The sequence below is a fragment of the Hevea brasiliensis genome, chromosome 12 (genome assembly GCF_030052815.1).
Source record: "Hevea brasiliensis isolate MT/VB/25A 57/8 chromosome 12, ASM3005281v1, whole genome shotgun sequence".
NCBI lineage: Eukaryota > Viridiplantae > Streptophyta > Magnoliopsida > Malpighiales > Euphorbiaceae > Hevea > Hevea brasiliensis.
Genome location: NC_079504.1, coordinates 35322519 through 35343552, shown reverse-complemented (window position 1 = coordinate 35343552; position 21034 = coordinate 35322519). Strand labels below are relative to the sequence as shown.

At 31.3% G+C, this 21034-nt stretch overlaps 2 protein-coding genes and 1 pseudogene across 2 annotated transcripts; all 3 read right to left on the bottom strand.

The window, feature by feature from the left end:
* Positions 1-3287: 3287 nt before the first annotated feature.
* LOC131171209 (uncharacterized) lies at positions 3288-4070 on the bottom strand. Its single transcript, XM_058130676.1, has 2 exons — positions 3807-4070; positions 3288-3587 (listed from the first exon to the last, which is right to left on the bottom strand). The coding sequence occupies exons 1-2, from the start codon at positions 4068-4070 to the stop codon at positions 3288-3290; spliced, it is 564 nt and encodes a 187-aa protein (XP_057986659.1).
* Positions 4071-4982: 912 nt separating this feature from the next.
* Positions 4983-8791, bottom strand: LOC110652299 (disease resistance protein RPM1). Its single transcript, XM_058131472.1, is given in 4 exon segments — positions 4983-5149; positions 5278-7382; positions 7384-8005; positions 8681-8791. Coding segments are annotated over 3 exon segments (2694 nt in total). The 5' UTR covers positions 7953-8005; positions 8681-8791; the 3' UTR covers positions 4983-5129.
* Positions 8792-16897: 8106 nt separating this feature from the next.
* On the bottom strand, positions 16898-21034 carry LOC131171405 (disease resistance protein RPM1-like; annotated as a pseudogene).

Here is a 21034-nt window from a genome sequence, read left to right as displayed (position 1 = left end):
GATATAGTTAAGTTTATGGTTTTTGGAAGATTAGAAGGAGTTTTGCAATCTTGCTTGGATTGATGATGCTCTCAAATGCATCTTGTTTTTTAGGATTGAATAGGATTGGTTGATAAGTTTATGGCTTGAAAATATAAGTTTGAGTTAAGTTTTGAGGCTTTAAGCATGACTGTTGTGTTTTGAACCTGTGAAATTTTTGTAAAATTTGAATTGGGAATTCTAGAAATTCCTAGGTTTGGCTGTCGAAAACCATTGTTTCGGTAGTCGGAGTAGTTGCTGCTTCTTGAGAGTTTTTGAAGTTCAAAATTTGATAGCCGAAGTAGCTAATGCTTGAAAAGGGGCAATTAAGGTTCCTTACTTTGGGAAGTTGCTTTTGCCTACCTTATTTCTCTTTTTATTTTAAGGTTCAAAAACTTGTTCTAAACACCAAAGAGGCATGGAATATGTTGTATGGCACATGTATAGAGTCATGATGATTCAGATAACTCAAGGTCCATCTTTTATAGGGTCGGAGGTGAGGAACCTAGGAGGCTACATTAAAGAATTAGCTACCATTTGCAATTTTGGTGTTTGATAGGCTATAAAATGTAAGTAATACAAACCTAAAGAATGCAAATCTTCTAATTATAATGAGACTCATGACCATTCACATGCAGTATTTCATGATATTACTAGGTTGTGTGTATCTAGAACACGAATAAGCTACATTATTGCTTAATTATTATTGATGCATGATAGATATTGGATGACCCACAATTTTTCCCAATATGTTATACATTATGATTATGCATGATGTTATGTGGTAAGACTAGGTGAGGCTTAATAAGTCCCTAGCTCACTATTTGTAATAGAGGAAGATCTGATGAGCTTCTTTATGAGCCAAACATATTGGTTATGTTATTTATTTAAGAAAAAGTCTTGAGGAGCATCTTTAGGAGCCGGGAAAATTTGTTACAGGAAATCATTGGTAACAAGTCTATCTTATGTAAATTGTTTATGATGTGCAAACTCATGTGAATAATGCATTGCATACGTATGAATTGAATAGTATTATAAATGACTTTTGGTTGGTTTACTCACTAAGCTTCTCCAAGCTTACCCCTTTCCCTTAACCCTAGGTAAAGTGTTACTGGATTAGAGTTATCTACAGGAAGAGTTAGCAAGAGGCAGAGGTCTAGCAAGTTACTTTGTGTGCTTGAGTTTCTATAGGGGACATGTAATTTATGAAATATTAGATACTGTGCTTGGTTTCAAAGGATTATAGTATAATGTGTAAGTAAAAGAATATTATGCATGTTTGCCTGGATACATAAGTACTCTCTTGTAATTATATATGAATTAATGTATGGATTACACTTTAACATTTTGTGAATGATATGAAAAGGTTCAAAGTTCTGAACCATTTTGAAAGAAAGTGTCTTATACCATGATTGAAATGCTAAAGTGTAATTGCTTGTGAGTTGCTTGAATTTTAGTTATATAGAATGAGTATATGTTTTAACAGGTTTTCAGACTTGCTACGAGTTGCAACAGTTTTAAACTGATTTGTTTCCCAGTGCTAGTAACGGCTTCTAATTGAGTCGTTATACTTATATAGGGTAAGTATCTTGAAGTTGAGAGTTTCATACAATAAATATTAATAAATTTTTTAAACTAAAATTAAAATTATTTTATTTAATATCTATTTTTAATAAAAAATAATATAATCATCAAGATTTAAGAATTTTTTATTAAGCTAAATAAATATAATTTTTTTAAAATTGGTGTTAAAGAAAATAAAATAAATAACATCAAAATTTAATTTGATACTAAAAAAAAGTTTAACTTTAAAATAAATGAAATTGAAATATTAAAAATTTTTAATCTATTAAAAATTTTTTAAAAATATTTAGGGGTGAAAGCTACCCCTTGTCCTTTTTCTGCGCCATTCCCCCTTCCCTTCCCCATTATGTTTTTAGAATTTCCGAGTTGAAGCTTCTCCCTTCAATGGCCACTTCTAATATATATATATATATATATATATATATATATATATATATATATATATATATATATATATATATTAATTTCTCGTAGACTCTTACCTTTTGTTCTGCGTTTTACAATTTCACAGCATTAGATGAATGAGCATCAATAACTAAACAAGTCTTTGAAAAAAAAAAAATTAAGAGTAGAGGTTTTTAGAGCTTTTAGAATTGCGATAGTCTTTGTTTAGTTATTGAAGACTCTCCTCTATATGATTTCTCAAAAACAAAATTGCTAATTAACTAGCTCTGTTTCTTTTGAGTGCTGTTGTTAAGTTTTGAAGTTTCTGTTTCATATATTTCTCAAAGGAAGAGGGCAGCAGTCCTTATAGATACAAACAGGAACAGCAAAAGTAAAAGATAAGGACAGTACAAATTTAAATAATACAATCATCGGGTAAATGTTAACAACCGTTTTTGAACTTTTAAATTTAAAAATATAACATAAAACCTATTTAACTTTTAAATTTTACATAGTAAAATTCCTCTAACCTCAAAATCACTAGTTTTCTAACAAGACATTGACGTGGACAGCTCTAGTGTAACACTTAGTCATCATTTCTCTTTTCTCTCTCAAGTCATGTGTAAATTGAATCATTCTACACTCTGTAGAGAAAATAATTTTTCATGTGTAGAGAGAATAATTTTACACTTTGTATAATAAAAGAAAAGAAAAATGCTGACTAAGCATCACGCTGGATCTATTCACGTCAACATCTAATTGGAAAATCAGTAATTAGAAGTCAAGAAGAATTTTACTATATAAAATTTAAAAGTTAATATATATATATATATATATATATATATATATATATATATATATATATATAATTGATTGATTTCTTAATTTACGATAAAATTAATAGAAACATTAAAATTAAAATACCAAATTAATACAATTTTAATTTCTCAATAGAATTGAAAAAATATAAAAATTTAGTAATATTTTTTAAGCCAAACGAACTTAATTAATATATTTTTTTTTAACAAATGATTGAACTTGTTAAATCTACGCATGGGCATTCCAAATTTTGTTTTAAAAACTTATAGTTGAATAAATAAATAAATATTATTAAAATTTAATTTGAAACTTAATTTTTTTATATTATTAATTTTAATTGAAATTCAAACTTACCGCCTGTTAACGTTATTTACAAATGATATTAAAACAGTATATATTAATTACATTGTTGAACAACTATATAATAGACTTTATTTTTTGGAAAAAATTGGAACAAACAAAGAAAAGGACCCTAAGAAAAACTACATCATCCTGGGATAAGCCACTCCCACTTTGTCATGCATCAACCAATTCAAAACCTCATGGAGAGGCTCCTCCGATCTATGACATCCCAGCTCAACGTTACTCACATAATTGGCTAAGAAATCAGCACACTTACTCCCTTGTCTAAAAATATGCTTGATTTGCACTTCCCAGCCAAACAAAATCAGCTTCTCAATAGAGTTAACTGAAGTCCTCAAACTTTTCACAGGCTCTTTATCACCATTAACCCAAGGAACAACTTCTAAATTATCACACTCTATCATCAATTGCGAAACACCCTTTTGTCAAGCCAAATGCAACCCTTCTTTCATGGCCCATAATTCAGCGCCATCCCAAGACACACTACCAAAATTAGCTACAAAGCCTCCCTGCCAATCATCTTTCCAATCTCTTAAAATCCCTCCTCCAAAAGCTAAATTATTCTCACTAACATAGGAAGCATCAATATTTAATTTGAACCAAGGACCCTCAGAAGGAATCTATCTAAACCATCTCACTTCCTTCTGCACTTGCAATGAAACAGCAACACAATCCTTTTTCATAGCCTCACCAACATTGATACTATAATTCCCCACAGTAGCTACAATACCCTTAACTCCCTCATCTCTTCCTTCAAACAAAAGTTTGTTTCTACGATACCAAATGAACCAACAAGTTATTGCAAAAATGACACGCCACTCCACACCACCAACAATAGGCTCCAAACATTCAAGATTCCTCAAAATCCATTCTTCAACAGAATCAAGCCCTTCAATCAACATTGTTCAATCATCCTTACGACAAATACACTTCCAAATTTCCTTCGCCCCGTAGCAATTTCTCAAGACATACATAATTGTTTCCTCAACCCCCTCAACACATAACCCACAATTTAGTGACTCTACTAAATAGTGACACCTTCTTTCTTGGTTCGTTTAAAGCCTACCATGGAGCACCAACCACAAAAAGGATCTAATACACTGAGGGCCAGGCTAGCTTCACACCACCTTCCACCTGTTATTGGGTTCCCCCCAATCATTTGAAATCAGACTCTGATACGCCCCTTTAACTGAGAACGAACCTGACTTACAATCTCTCTAATACTCCCTATCCTCCCCATTATCCTTTGAAAGAGGGATAATTGCAGCCATAACCAATAAAACTGAAGGATGCAAATAAGATTCAAACTTGGACCACCACCAATTCCCATTACTATCAACAAAGTCCTTCACATAAGAATTCAATAAAGAATCAGAGATAGGATTAATCACCGCATCAGTAAGAATTCCCACTCCTGGCACCTAGCTATCCTGCCAAAATCGAACTACAGTACCATTTCCCACAGACCAAGTCAAACCCTTACAAACTTCATCCCACAAACTCCTTACTTCCCTCCACAAATGCGAACCACAAGCCTGGTGAGTCTCTCTAACCAACATTAACTCTTCAACTCTATATTTGGATCGAAGCATTTGGACCCATAAAGCATCTTTATTAAACAACACATTCTAACCAAGTTTCATTAAAAATGTTGCATTCACCATTCTCATATTACAAGGCCCTAACCCTCCTCTATCCATAGGCATAAAAATTCTGTATTGGGTTGCAAACTTTGATATTCAGTACAATGCTAATATTGTCCAGCCAAGCAAAGAATTATACAAGACCATCACAACCAAAATACCAATTGCACATCTACTAATTATACAATGCTTTATTTAATTTATTATACTAGAAACATTCATGAATATAAATATACTCATTCTTTCTTTAGTAGTGGGCTGAATTTATTGGAGAAGAAAAAACCCATACGGAATCCTTCAAACAGTGTCAACCTGAAGCTAATTTTGTAGAAATTTTGCTGCAAGGGCAAGTGGGAGAGCAGTTTATTAAGAAGAAATAGATTTTGTTGCAAATTGTGAAAAATAAGGATGAACTTTCTTTGAATAGAATTTTGTGTGTATGTGTTTGTGTTGAGTGGAAGCTTACCTCTATGCTCAAAACACTTGATATTTGGGATGTGCTGCACCTTTGAACGATCTTTGCTTTCCACATCATTTACACGTCCTATAAGACTTGAAGAACAGTTTGCCAAAACCAGAGATTGAAGATTGGTTAGGAATTCAATACCCTGAGGCACAGCATTTAACGCCAAGCAGGAATCGATAACCAATTCATGGATATGAGGCATAATCCCTTTCTCTATATTTATTCCTGTCAATTGAGGGAAATTAACCAAAGATAACATTTTAAGCATAGCAAAGCCATTGCAGAAATGTAGATATTCTTTAACAAAGGAATTAACTAGAACAAGCTGTCCCAATTTGGGCAGTGCTGCAATGTGAGGGAGTGGATCTTCCCTCAATCTAGACCAATGCAACCAAAAATATGTTAGGTTTTGAAGTGAGCAAAACCAATGCGGTACCCTCTCTAGTTTTCCAAGCAAAAGAAGCTTCTGAAGTTGGGGTGGGGGTGTTTTCAATGCTTTCACTCGAAGGAACTCCGCTTCATTATTCACCATCAGACACAAGTAGTTTAGTAGTTTCAAGTTCTGGATTGAAGAGCACATGTTCTGTTCATCTGCTTCTTTCAAATTTACAATGCCCATTTTGTTTAGCTGGGTCATATTCCCAAGTTGCCTTACTATTTCCCCTTCAGCTTTAATGTGTGCCACGGCTTGCAATTTCCTCAATTTGCTAATTTCAAATGGTACTTTCACCCCCGTGGCAAATTCAAAATTATGGATGTCTCCAATCCAGTCACTACACATTTTTAGAAGGCGCAAGTTCTGCAACTCAACTGCTTCACTCGGAAGTTCTTTTATATTTGTATTACGAATGTTCAACATCTCAAGGTTTCGAAGTTTTCCAACAGATTTTGGAAGCTCTGCTACTGGAGTCCCTCTCAGGTTCAAGTACCTTAAGTTGAATAGAGTCCCCACCACGTCTGGCAATATATCAATTGCGGCATTTTCCAAATCCAGAGCTCTTAATAATTTGAATTTTGATAGCAATTTATCTGAGAAAGACACAGAACCATTCACAAACACAAACAGTGAACGAAGTTGTGTCATACTACCATATGATTGAAGATCCCCTTTAGTTGTTTGAATAGACAAGCGGCGAGCTTGATGAGATTCGCATTCTCCAATCTCAACTTTTCCATCATATACAACACCAAACTTCTCTTTCTCTGATATTGATAGACCAATCTCACGCAAAAGATCATGCATCTTGCAACGTTTTGGTCTCGCAAATTCATTTGGCGAGACAACTTGAAGCATGCTTCGAAATATGAGTTCCATGAGATAGCTTTCTGCCACTTCTTTTGGTGCAGTCCTGTCAACTTGCTGAACAAATCCTTCCGCTATCCATAGTTTAATGAGCCTTTTACGTCTAATTTCATAGTCTTCTGGAAAAAGGCAACAATAGAGGAAACAATGCTTAAGTGGGGATGGCAAGTCACTGAAACTAAGCAACAAAATGCTCTTGACTACTTCCAACATCTGATTATTATTTAGCTGCCAGTTCAAGTTGTCACAAACACTACTCCATTCTGTTATTGACTTTTTGGAAGACATGAGACCACCCAAAGCCGCAACTGCAAGAGGTAGGCCTTTACATTTTCTCACCAGTTCTAATGCCAAAGGTTCAAGTTCTCTTGGACAAGATTTATCAGGATAACTTGAGAATGCTTTCATGCAAAAGAGATCCCAAGCTTCTTTCTCCTTCAGCGGTTTAATAGTGAGAATGTAACTTCTAACATCAGAAGAATAAGATCCCACATCTTCTTTTCGAGTTGTAAGCATTATCCGACTTCCGAACTGATTATTTGGAAGTGATACCTTTATTGCCTCCCATAAATTTATATCCCACACATCATCCAAGACAACTAGGTATTTTTTCTGCTCCAAGTACCCAATAAGAATGCCTACGAGGTCTTTAAAGTCCTTTGTTCCCAAATCATCAGGAACTTCTTCCTTCCTTGACTGGTGGAATTCTTTGATTAAACTTCTGAGTAAATCATCTCTCGTATATGTCTGAGAGACAGTAATCCATGCACAACATTCAAAATAGGATTTCACAGTTTCATCATCCCCCCATTCCAACCATTGAAATGAGAGTTCGATGTTCTTCTTTATCCATTAACCATGTTTTCAACAACCGACTTTCATCTACAAACCCTACAACATCATCTTCTTTCATAAAAAGTGCTAAATCCCTTTGGTACAATGGAAAATTGTAGTGGTCATTGGAGCCTTCTATACGATCAATACCATATCTCTGTCTCCTCTCATCCATCCCTTTGATGGTTTTATTGATCTGTTGCAGCTTAGAGGCAATTTGACGAGTCTCCAAAAGAGTTTTTGGAGTGCGAAAAATTCGATGGAGTTTTGTGAAATATTGTTGTCGATACACGTAATACATGTACTCATCAATGAGGTCTTCAATTTGGTGTGCAATGTCCCTCACATCTGCAACCCATGTCTTCATTACTTCTGACATGACTTGCTTTCTCTCAGCATCATGTAGAAAGGATTTCATGCTTACTAGTTCTCTCCTAATTTCGTCAAGCTCATCGTTGATGCCTACTGATAATGTTGCTTCATTCTGAACAGTAGACACTATTAGTCCAATCACGTGGTCAACAGCAGCTGAGGCCATTTTGGCCTAATATGTTCACTTGTTTTCTGCGCCTTCTTTGGTTAATTATGTCACTGCATTTAGCACTATTATTATTAGTTCATGTCTTAAATAAATAAATAAATATAAAGCAATAATTTTAAGTTTCTCACTTTTTTCCATTAAATTTGAAAATATAGCATATTAATTAATATTTTCAATATTAAAAATTCATATAAAATGCGTTAATATTTTATTACAGTGCGTTATTCTCATGAAATGGAAAATAAGATAAATACAAGCAAAACAAGAAGTAAATTAGTTCATTCCTGATAAGGGAAAATAAGATAATAAGAAGCAAATTCGATTTCTTTTTGATATTATAATTGTTGTTAAATTTGTAATTAAAAAAATTTTAAAATTTTTTAATTGAAAAATTACATATTAGCGAAGGGAATTCAACATTAAGAGAGAAAAAATACAGCATGCTTTCAAACAAAAAAAATAAAAAGATCAATATCATCCACACCATGCATCGATCAATCAAAACATCCACCATATAGTCATAAATCTAAATTATTAATTAGTGAATAAGCCAATTCTGGCATGCATTTGTGATAAATTTCAGCCAGAAAAGAATTATCTTAAGCCAACGATATATCTATACACACACACTTCACTTGTTGATAAGTAGAAGACTAGATAAGAAAATTGAGCAAAATTGAAGGACTTTCTGTTAAATTTATCAGTTTTCAGTTATAAGGGAAAACCTTAGGAGAGAAGAAGGAACGCTTCCGGCCAATCTGGAGGAATTGTAGTGGCAGCTGCGTACAAGGGGATGCTGTTTTTGCACAGCTAATTAACAAACAAACCAACCAAAATTATATATTAAGGAAAGTGGAGAGGAAGTCAAGTTGACTTTATGGGCAACTGAATGTGTGGCTGATAATATGCCCACCAGTAGATAGCACGTATGCCATTTTAAGGTAAATATGTAATTGTATAAATATAATATAAAAAAATAAAATTTATAAAACTTTGTAATTTCTTAATAAAATTTATATTCATAAATAAGGTATTATAAAAAAAATTATTATAATAAAAAAATATAATCTGAAACTTTACGGATAATGGGGAAGTCTCTAGTTTAGCAAAGTACATGACTTGTCTGTAGGAAGAGTAATAGTTTGGATTTGACTGCGTTTTAATAAAATAAGTTTTGATAATATATGTTTGGATTTGAGATTATTTTTAGATTTAATGAATGATAATATATTATTTATATAGTAATTAAATTTTATTTCATTTATTTTAGATCTTTTAAATTATTTTCTACTTTGATTAGAATTTAAAATTTTATAAATACTCATATAACCTTTATTTTTATAAATTTTATTAAACGCTATCATAATTTTTTTTTCTTTAATAAAGTTGTATTTTACTTTATTTTATTATTAAAATTTTGAATTGAATCTTGTTTATTTTGGAGTTTTAGATTAAGCTTTGTTTAATTTTAAGGATTTCATCTTGTTTATATTCACAAATTTTGCAAAATATTATATTTAAATTGCATCATATACTTTCCAAATTAAATTATAATTTTAAATTCATAAAATTATATTTAAAATTTAAGTCACAAATTAAGTATGATTTTTTTCCTAATTGATGTGAGCCATAAAATTTGACAATTTATTAATAAGAATTATAAAATAAGTATAACATAATTTTTTATAAGAAAAAAAAAATACAAACATAATTTTCATTAATAAAGTGTTAAAATTATATTTATAAATGTCACATTATAATTTAGAAGGAAATTTTAATTTAAAAATCTCTTATAATAAGTTAAAGAAGTTTTTTTAAATAAAATTATAATTTAAAATTTTTTAATAATAAATAAAAAATAAAAAATATAAAACTAAATTTAAGGTCGAATTATAATTTTTTTTTCCAAATATATATATATACATACAAGCGCCCATCTTGGCTCAAAATCTAGGGGAGTTACGCCTTGTCTTCTTTCTTACAATGACAAGAATTATATAAAAATAAAAATATAAATAAAAAAAAAAACTGACACAATGACTTTTTGGCATTGCAGAACGTGAGATGTATCCATTACTTTAATATTACTGTAAACAAAGATTTAATTTGCCCATATGATAGCAAAGGCTTATCTGCACCTCCAAATAATTTCTTACTTCATGTTAGGATAATGTCAAAAAAATCCTAAATTTTGCTTTTTTTTAATGTTATATTTTAAACCCTGTTTGATTCAATCTTATGTTAAAATTCATTTCATTTATAAATAAATTCATGATAAAATTTATTTATAAATAAAATTTTTTATTTAATATATTTTATATTAAATATAGAAGTCATTTTAAATGAAATAAATTTTATATTTAGAATAAATAAAATAAAATAATATAATAAATAATAAAAAGATAATTTGCTATTTGAAATATATGTGATTTTAAGTTTGGAATTCATTTGTAAATTCTATTAATTTTGATAGAATTTGATTTAGTTGTAATAAATTCTGTGAAATTGATTATTAAGAATTTGAAATGAATTTTCATTTAAACCAAATACTAAAATTTTATATTCACAAATGAATTTCATAAAATTTTACAAAATTTATTTATATCAAACATTATCTTAAATAGTTTTTAATAAAAATATCATAAATTATTAATTTTATTATAATTATACCTTATCCTCTATTCCACCATTAATTTTTACAAATTTTACGATATAGGCATAGGAAAATGTCTAAAAAATCTCAAGCTTTACCTTTTCACAATTGTACTCAAAGTTAGGGATTTTTTTGGACTACATTATGGCTAATGAATATAAGTTGCCTTCGTGAGTAAGCAATTCAAATTGCAGGTTGATTCAAATACCACCCCAAAATAGCGTAGCTGTAATATTCAACTAATTGTGCTTTGTGTGATTGTGGTCCTATAACCAGTAAATGATTTTCAAATTGATCATTAAAATATACCACAGAGGCATAACAACTTTGTTGACACAAAGTGGTTGAGCAGAAATTGAAAATTTAATAATATGCTTAGCCAAAGACTTTGAAATGTTAATGAGTCTTCAATATGTAGCTTCTGCCAAAACTCAGTGGCACTTTAAAAAAAAAAAAGTACTAAATTATTAGAATTGGTTATATTACGAAACTTTCTCTCTATCATTTTTTCAGCCTGTTTGACATTGAGTTTGAAAGGTCAAAATTATTTTTCTGAATAAAAACACCATTTTAGATACTGTTGAAAAAAGCTATTTTGTTATTTTAGTATTCTTATAATTAAAATTTATTAAATTTAATTTTTAATTATTTTTTAATAATTTCTGACTAGTATATTTCAAAAAATGATTTTCTCAACAACAGTTTTAACAGCAATGCCAAACAGGCTTTTAAATGTTATGCGCAAAGTACTTCTTGCCATGAAGCTTTTCGCATGATGTAGGAAAGTCTCCGCCAGTGGTCCGTTGAGGAGGTTTCGCGGCCATGATTTTTGAGCCTTGCATGAAGAAAGATGATATAAGTGTGAACAAATACAATGCCGTTTTGAATAACATATAAATAAATTAAGGGGGAAGAAATACTGAAGGAGTACGTGGACTAATACATTGTAATCAGTTAGAACCTTGTTAACAAGTCGTTAGAGGTAGTTGTAAGATCTCTATTCTTAGCTTCTCTTCTTATAATTTAAAACTTAGATACTCCAACAATTAAAAATACATATATTATTAAGGTGCTGGTTGGTTCAATTTTATGATAAAATTCATTTTATTGCAAATGAATTTCACAATAGAATTTATGTACAAATGAATTCCTATATTTAGTATATTAAATATGGAATTAATTTCAAATCAAATGAATTTTGTATTTGATATGAGTAAATAATTAAATTATTATTATTATTATTTTTTTTTATAGAAAAAGCAGTGGAATTTCTTTAAGAAGAAGAGATTACATCAGCAGCAATCAAAGAAGATAAAAGCTCAAGACAGTCCTCAACCCACACAGACTCAACATCAGAATGAACAGCATGTTTAGCAGGGAAATGCACTGGTTTGTTGAACTATTGAGGAGTGAAGGACCACAGGCACTGACCAAAGCATCTATCGAGCACCAAGCAATCTTACAAACAAACCTCAAGGCCATTTTTCCAACTTATGCCTGCGTGCAACTTATCAACAACATATTTGAAGTCTTATTCAGCAACAATGGAGGAAAAAAAAAAATCCAATACAAGCTTTAGGCCATAAATAATTGCCAAAGATTCAGAAATGTATGAATCCTATTCGCCAATAAATAGACTTACACTCATAGGGTAGGACACAATCTTCGGCATCCCGAAAAATTACACGCAACCCAATACGCCCTGGACCAAAAATACCAACATCAACATTCATTTTCAGGATAAATTTCAACAATTGTCCTTGAACTTATATAGTTATAACACTACAGTCCTTTAACTTTAAAGTATAACATAAAACCCCCTAAACTTTCAAATTTTACACAGTAAAATCCCTCTGATTTTCAATTACTGATTTTTCAGTTAGAAATTGATGTGAATAGCTCCCACATGGCGCTTAGTCAATATTTCTCTCTCATCTCTCATGCAAAGTGTAAAATTATTCTATTTATGCATGAAAAATTATTCTGTCTGTAGAGAGAAGAATGATTCAATTTACACATGACTTGAGAGAGAAAAGAGAAATACTGACTAAACTCTATGTTGGAACTGTCTAGGTCAGCGTCTAACTGAAAAACTGGTAATTGGAGGTTAAAGGGATTTTACTATGCAAAATTTGATAGTTGATGGGGTTTTATGTTACATTTTTAAGTTTGGGGACTATAATGTTATAACTAGATAAGTTCAAGGACAGTTGTCAAAATTTATCCTTCATTTTCACACCACCCACTTGAGGGGGACACCAACGATGAGGGGCAACAAAATTACCCAACCTCGAAGAGCTAACCAAATTACTAGTAACAAGACCATTCATTTTCGAGAGCATATATGAGCAACAGTTTTTCTAATAGATTGAACTGAAAAAGCTTTGTTTTCAAAAACAAACTTATTTCTCAAGGACCATGTATTGTAACAAATAATAATGAACTTAGAGATTTTCTGGCAGAGCATGATGATCAAGCAAATTCATGGCCTTAAAAGTAAACCCCAAAATAGAACCAACAGAAGCAAGTGAACATGTATTCCACACTTCTTTCACCATAGGGCAATCTTGACACAAATGCACTAAGGATTCATTGGTAGAACAAAAGCAACAAGTCGATGAAATAGGGTTAAATTGCAAATTCAAAACATGCCAAGTAGGGATTATGAGGGTATTTGGTTTGGTTACTTACTTTTGACTTTTGACTCAAAATACATATTTTAACTTAATTATGAGTCAAATTAAAAATAAATAATTAATTGTTTGGCAAAATTATTTAAAAATAACTTTTAAATAGTTTAAGTGTTTGGTTAAAAGGTGCTTAAAAGTAATTTAATTGATTAAAATTGCTAGAAAGAATATGTAATTAAGTTTTGTAATTATTAAAATGAGAACAATGTTGACATTTTTAAAAATTATTAAGATAACATAGTCTTTTATTGTATCAAAAAGTAGTTTTAAAATAAGTGAATAGGTGATACTTATGACTTCTGACTTATTTTAAATAGATTTTTTAACTTATAAGCTAAATAACATACTAATTTACTTGTAATTTTCTATTTATAAGTAAATTTAATCGACTTATAAGCCAAACCAAACACCCTTTAGATCATGAATAGCTCTTCTTAGAAAACTCACAACCTTGGAGGAACCTTTATTTACCATAATGACTTCCAAACTCTAGGCATAGACAAGTTGGACAACATAGCATCATCTGATAGATATAACAACTTAAAAGCTGCTTTACAACCACTCTTCACCACATACTCCCCACTTGGATGAAAGTGCCAAACCCAATTGTCCTGCATGCATGCCTATTGAACTCAAAGGGATAGTAAGAATACGATTGTCATCCACCAGAAGGAAAATCTGTGAAATCAAATACCATTTCCAAAATCTCGATTGCTCATCTATTAGAGCGACAACATTTGCATTTAGAGGTAAGACACATTGAGGGGTAATGATCTGAAAAGAATAAGGTTGAAGAATCCATTGATTGTACCAGATATTCACTCAAACTATCCCCAGTATGCAATCTAACTCCATTGGATAAAACTTCCATGCCTGCTAAAGTACTACGCCATGTGAAACTAGGCATAAATCCCAACCTTACTTTCAAAAAATTGCATCTAGGATAATACTTGGCCTTTAACAATTGAGCATAAGAGAATTAGGATTCCTTACAAGCCATCATCTCTAATTGACAAGCAATGCTTGATTGAAGCTCTCAAAGTCATGGAAGCTCAATCCCTCTTCATCTTTGGCCTAACGCAAATGTTTCCAACTACACAAATTAATTTCCTATCACAACGCTTCGGCCTAATTGACTGATCATGGCTTTAATCTCATGATAGAGGGTAATAGAAAACATTGCATCACATATGTCGAACTTGCCTAGACTACAGTTTTAATAAGAAACTCAAGGCCTAACAACATTTTTTTCCTTCCATCCTTGAAGCTTATTCCAAACCTTAATCCTACTGAAGATTACTCTCTTAGATTGACTTACAAAAATTGTTATATTATTTTGCATAGGCCACAAATGGACATTCGAAATTCATTTGTTATGTGTTGTGGCTTGTTGAAAATTACTTAAACTGTTGAAACTTTAGGGAACGTTCAGGTTATGCCGAGATGTTGCCGGCTTTCTTTTAAAAGTTTTGTACATAAATCATGTATTTTATATTCTACAATTTCAGATGGGATTTAAATTCCTTTCTTGATGCACTATTATCTTTTTAACTTTAGGCGATGATCCAACTCCTGTAGTAGATACAAGGAGCACTTCAACGGTCTAGGCCTCAGTTTGTCTTTAGTACAGATGAGTGGATAAATATATAGCATTGTTATTTTATTAAATGTAAATTATTTATATTATTATTTCGAAGTATAAAAAATGGGAACAGAGAATAGTAATTTTATGTTTTATAATTAACTAGAAGAAGATTTATAATTATAGCTGAATAAATTACTGAATACACTCAATATATGCACTGAATAGATAGCACCTTAATGATGGGTGAATTACTTTTAGCTCAATTTATATTTATACTGTCTTTGGGACAGCACTTGATATACACATAGCCTTTGGGCACGTATATCAAGTGGTAGCTCTTTGGGGGTAGCTCTGCACATGTGTATGACTAATATTTTTATTGCTTTTGGGTTATTGTTGTGTCATTATAGAGCCCAAGATGCCAGCATTGCTCTCAGGCTGTCAGAGTTTATTATTACGCCTTAGATGCCAGCATTATCTATAGGAAGCATATTGCGAGTGTATAAAGATATTGTAGATTTTATGATTTTAATATATTTATTTCAGCAATATTATTACAGTATGAATTTTATTTCAACTCAATTATATGATTTAGATTAAATGATATTTATTCAGCTAACCTGTTCTAATCTAGTAGAATTAGTACTATTAAATACCAAAACCTTATATATTCCCATTTGTTATTTATTTATCTGCTCATTGAGTTGTTGTACTCACCCTCTCATTTTTTTTTAATATTTCAGATTTCTTTTGCTGACTCCACTACTAGTAGCCTCTCTTTCAGTGTTGTCCTCTCATCCACTTCCTCAACTCCAAAGTCTAGTAGAGGTCGAGCCAATATGTTATTTTTGGATATTTCTTCTATTTTAATTTATCGTACATAAGTAAAGACAACTAGGAGATTTGATCTACAAATATTTTATTTTGATCCTCACGGAGAGTATTAAATGTACATTTGAGTATCTATTGTTGTTTGATGGACACAGAGCCATATTATATATATATATCAGATGTATTTCAACAGGTTCCATGGTTTTTTTTAGCTATAAATTTAGAAGAAACTCTGTTAGTTTTTCAGGTTACACCAGTCTCTATAAGTTAGGGACAGGTGAAACATATTATATGATATATAAAAAATTTAAATAACGAATTTATATAGTAAGTAAAATAACACGCAATGCAGATAAAAAAAAAACTAGTTATTATAAATAATTAAAATATATTGTTTAAATTTTAATTAAAAAGTTAACTTATTTTTTAAAAAAATATTTATCTATTAAAATTTAACTAAATTTATTTTAATAATTATTTATAAAATATTCAAAATTTTTAATTATAATAAAAAAATTTGATTGATTTCTTAATTTATGATGAAACTAATAGAAACATTAAAATTAAAATATCAAATTTGTAAAATTTAAATTTCTCAATAGAATTGAAAAATATAAAAATTTAGTAATATTTTTTAAACCAAACAAATTTAGTATTTAATTTAAAAAAAAAAACTGATTAAAGTCACGGTAATTTTGTTTTAAAAGCTTATAGTGTGAAATAAATAAATAAATACCATTAAAATTTAATTTGACACTAAAAAAATTTAACGTGTACGTTAATATCATTTGTAAATAATATTAAAACGGTATATATTACATTGTTGAACAACTTTTTTTTTTTAAAAAAAATAAATTATTAACTTTTTAAAATTAAATTTCACTTTCTTTTTTCAGTTTATTAGAACACCAAGTATTGACATCCATTTATAATTTTTTTTTTTATACGCCATGACTATTTAGGGTCTTTTTTTCCCCTCTATCATGACATATACAACATAGCTGGACGAGTTCATTCAAATTCGCAGCTAAAGAAAATAATTCTTACTGAAAATTAAAATTTAACCTTAAAAAAAAAAAAGAAAGAATCGCAATTACTTGAATTTAACTAATTAATTTTAAAAGAAAAGAGAGAATTACAACTACTAGAATATTATATTGGAATGCAAAACTTTGATATATATATATATAGTACAATGCTAATGTCACACCCAAAATCACCAGTTGCAGGTCTACTAAATTATACAATGCTTCATTTAATTTTATTACAACAGAAACATTCTTGAATATAAATATGCTCATTCTTTCTTGACTTCTGGGCTGAATCTATATGATAATTTAGCTGCAAGAGCAAGTAGGAGAGCAATTTATTTAGAAGAAATAAATTTTATTGCAAATTGTTATAATAAGGACAAACTTTCTTTTATTAGAATTTTGTGTATTAGTTTGTGTTGACTATGGAAGCTCACCTCTACGCTTAAAACACTTGATATTTGGGATGTGCAGCACCTTTGAACGATCTTTGCTTTCCACATCATTTACGCGTCCTATAAGACTTGCAGAACAGTTTGTCAAAAGCAGAGATTGAAGATTGGTTAGGGATTCAATACCATAAGGCACTGCATTTAACATCAAGCAGGAATCGATCCACAATTCTTGGATATCTGGCATAACCCCCTTCTGTATAGTAATTCCTGACAGTTGGGGGAAAACTAATAACCATAATATTTTAAGCTTAGCAAAGCCACTGCAGAAATGTAGATTTTCTTCAACAAAGGAATTAACTAGAATAACCTTTCTCAAATTGGGCAGTGCTGCAATGTGGGGGAGTGGATCTTCCTTCAATCTAGACCAATGCAACCACAAATATGTTAGGTTTTGAAGTGAACAAAACCAATGCGGTACATTTTCTAGTTTCCCAGACAAAATAAGCTTCTGAAGTTGGGGTGGGGGTGTTCTCAATGCATCCACTCGAAGGAACTCCGTTTCATTATTCACCATTAGACACAAGTGGTGTAGTAGTTTCAAGTTCTGGATTGAAGAGCACATGTTCTGTTCATCTGCTTCTTTCAAATTTGAAATGCCCATTCTGCTTACTTGGGTCATACTTCTAAGTTGCTTTATTATGTTGCCTTCGGCTTCAATGTTTGCCATGACTTGCAATTTCTTCAATTTGCTAATTTTAAATGGTACTTGCACCCCCCTGACAAGTTCAAAATTACGGATGTCCGCAATAAACTTACTCCACATATTTAGATGGCGCAAGTTCTGCAACTTAGCTACTTCACTCGAAAGTTCTTTTATATTTGTTTCACTAATGTCTAACAGCTCAAGGTTTCGGAGTTCTCCAATAGATTTTGGAAGCTCTGCCATTGGAGTCCCTCTCAAGTTCAAGTACCTTAAGTTGAATAGAGTCCCCAGCTCTTCTGGCAATATATCAATTGCGGCATTTTCCAAATCCAAAGTCCTCAATAATTTGAATTTTGACAGCAATTTATTTGAGAAAGACACAGAACCATTCACAAATACAACAAGTGAACGAAGTCGTGTGATACTGCTATATGATTGAAGATCCCCTTTAGTTGTTTGAATAGACAAGCGGCGAGCTTGATGAGATTCGCATTCTCCAATCTCAACTTTTCCATCATATACAACACCAAACTTCTCTTTCTCTGATATTGATAGACCAATCTCACGCAAAAGATCATGCATCTTGCAACGTTTTGGTCTCCCAAATTCATTTCGCCTGACAACTTGAAGCATGCTTCGAAGTATGAGTTCCATGAGATAGCTTTCTGCCACTTCTTTTGTTGCAGTCCTGTCAACTCGCTGAACAAATCCTTCCGCTATCCATAGTTTAATGAGCCTTTTACGTCTAATTTCATAGTCTTCTGGAAAAAGGCAACAATAGAGGAAACAATGCTTAAGTGGGGGATGGCAAGTCACTGAAACTAAGCAACAAAATGCTCTTGACTACTTCCAACATCTGATTATTATTTAGCTGCCAGTTCAAGTTGTCACAAACACTACTCCATTCTTGTTAGAACAAAAATAAATGCAGAAAATTAAAGAACATTTTTATTAAATAGAAAGAAACAATCCATACAACTCCATTGATCCAAAGACTATTAATTGTGCTATTTATATAGCAAAAGTCTAACTAAATACAATAAAATCCCATGTAAATCTCAACACTTAGTCAAGATTAGATCATTATTTTAAATATTGAAATGCAACAACCTTAAAACTTATTATCTCTAAAATTTTGAAGGATATTATGAAGACTAAATCAATCCTGTTTGAATTAGGTTCTAACAATTCTGTTATTGACTTTTTGGAAGACAGGAGACCGCCCAAAGCCACAACTGCAAGAGGTAGGCCCTTACATTTTCTCACCAGTTCTAATGCCCAAGGTTCATGTTCTCTTGGACAAGAATTACCAGGACAACTTGAGAATGCTTTCATGCAAAAGAGATACCAAGCTTCTTTTTCCTTCAGCGGTTTAATAGTGAGAATGTGACTTCTAACATCAGAAGAATAAGATCCCACATCTTCTTTTCGAGTTGTAAGCATTATCCGACTTCCGAACTGATTATTTGGAAGTGATACCTTTATTGCCTCCCATAAATTTATATCCCACGCATCATCCAAGACAACTAGGTATTTTTTCTGCTCCAAATACCCAATAAGAATGCCTACGAGGTCTTTAAAGTCCTTTGTTCCCAAATCATTAGGAACTTCTTCCTTCCTTGACTGGTGGAATTCTTTGATTAAACTTCTGAGTAAATCATCTCTCGTATATGTCTGAGAGACAGTAATCCATGCACAACATTCAAAATAGGATTTCACAGTTTCATCATTGTAGGTCTTGGCAACTAGCGTTGTCTTACCAGATCCCCCCATTCCAACCATTGAAATGAGAGTTCGATGTTCTTCTTTATCCATTAACCATGTTTTCAACAACCGACTTTCATCTACAAACCCTACAACATCATCTTCTTTCATAAAAAGAGCTAAATCCCTTTGGTACAATGGAAAATTGTAGTGGTCATTGGAGCCTTCTATACGATCAATACCATATCTCTGTCTCCTCTCATCCATCCCTTTGATGGTTTTATTGATCTGTTGCAGCTTAGAGGCAATTTGACGCGTCTCCAAAAGAGTTTTTGGAGTGCGAAAAATTCGATGGAGTTTTGTGAAATGTTGTTGTCGATACACGTAATACATGTACTCATCAATGAGGTCTTCAATTTGGTCTGCAATGTCCCTCACATCTGCAACCCATGTCTTCATTACTTCTGACATGACTTGCTTTCTCTCAGCATCATGTAGAAAGGATTTCATGCTTACTAGTTCTCTCCTAATTTCGTCAAGCTCATCGTTGATGCCTACTGATAATGTTGCTTCATTCTGAACAGTAGACACTATTAGTCCAATCACGTGGTCAACAGCAGCTGAGGCCATTTTGGCCTAATATGTTCACTTGTTTTCTGCTCTTCTTTGGTTAATTATGTCACTGCATTTAGCACTATTATTATTAGTTCATGTCTTAAATAAATAAATAAATATAAAGCAATAATTTTAAGTTTCTCACTTTTTTCCATTAAATTTGAAAATATAGCACATTAATTAATATTTTCAATATTAAAAATTCATATAAAATGCGTTAATATTTTACCATATGTGCGTTATTCTCATGAAAGGGAAAATAAGATAAATACAAGCAAAACAAGAAGTAAATTAGTTCATTCCTGATAAGGGAAAATAAGATAATAAGAAGCAAATTCGATTTCTTTTTTATATTATAATTGTTGTTAAATTTGTAATTAAAAAAATTTTAAAATTTTTTAATTGAAAAATTACATATTAGCGAAGGGAATTCAACATTAAGAGAGAAAAAATACAGCATGCTTTCAAACAAAAAAAATAAAAAGATCAATATCATCCACACCATGCATCGATCAATCAAAACATCCACCATATAGTCATAAATCTAAATTATTAATTAGTGAATAAGCCAATTCTGGCATGCATTTGTGATAAATTTCAGCCAGAAAAGAATTATCTTAAGCCAACGATATATCTTATACACACACACTTCACTTGTTGATAAGTAGAAGACTAGATAAGAAAATTGAGCAAAATTGGAGGACTTTCTGTTAAATTTATCAGTTTTCAGTTATAAGGGAAAACCTTAGGAGAGAAGAAGGAACGCTTCCGGCCAATCTGGAGGAATTGTAGTGGCAGCTGCTTACAAGGAGATGCTGTTTTTGCACAGCTAATTAACAAACAAACTAACCAAAATTATATATTAAGGATAG

Bases quoted from the DNA above. Each gene is read 5' to 3' on its own strand.
- LOC131171209 (XM_058130676.1), bottom strand. From the start codon at position 4,070: ATGTTGATTGAAGGGCTTGATTCTGTTGAAGAATGGATTTTGAGGAAT. The intron at 3,588-3,806 runs GTGAGATGGTTT...GCTTGACAAAAG, and splicing joins CATTGCAAGTGCAGAAGGAA to GGTGTTTCGCAATTGATGAT.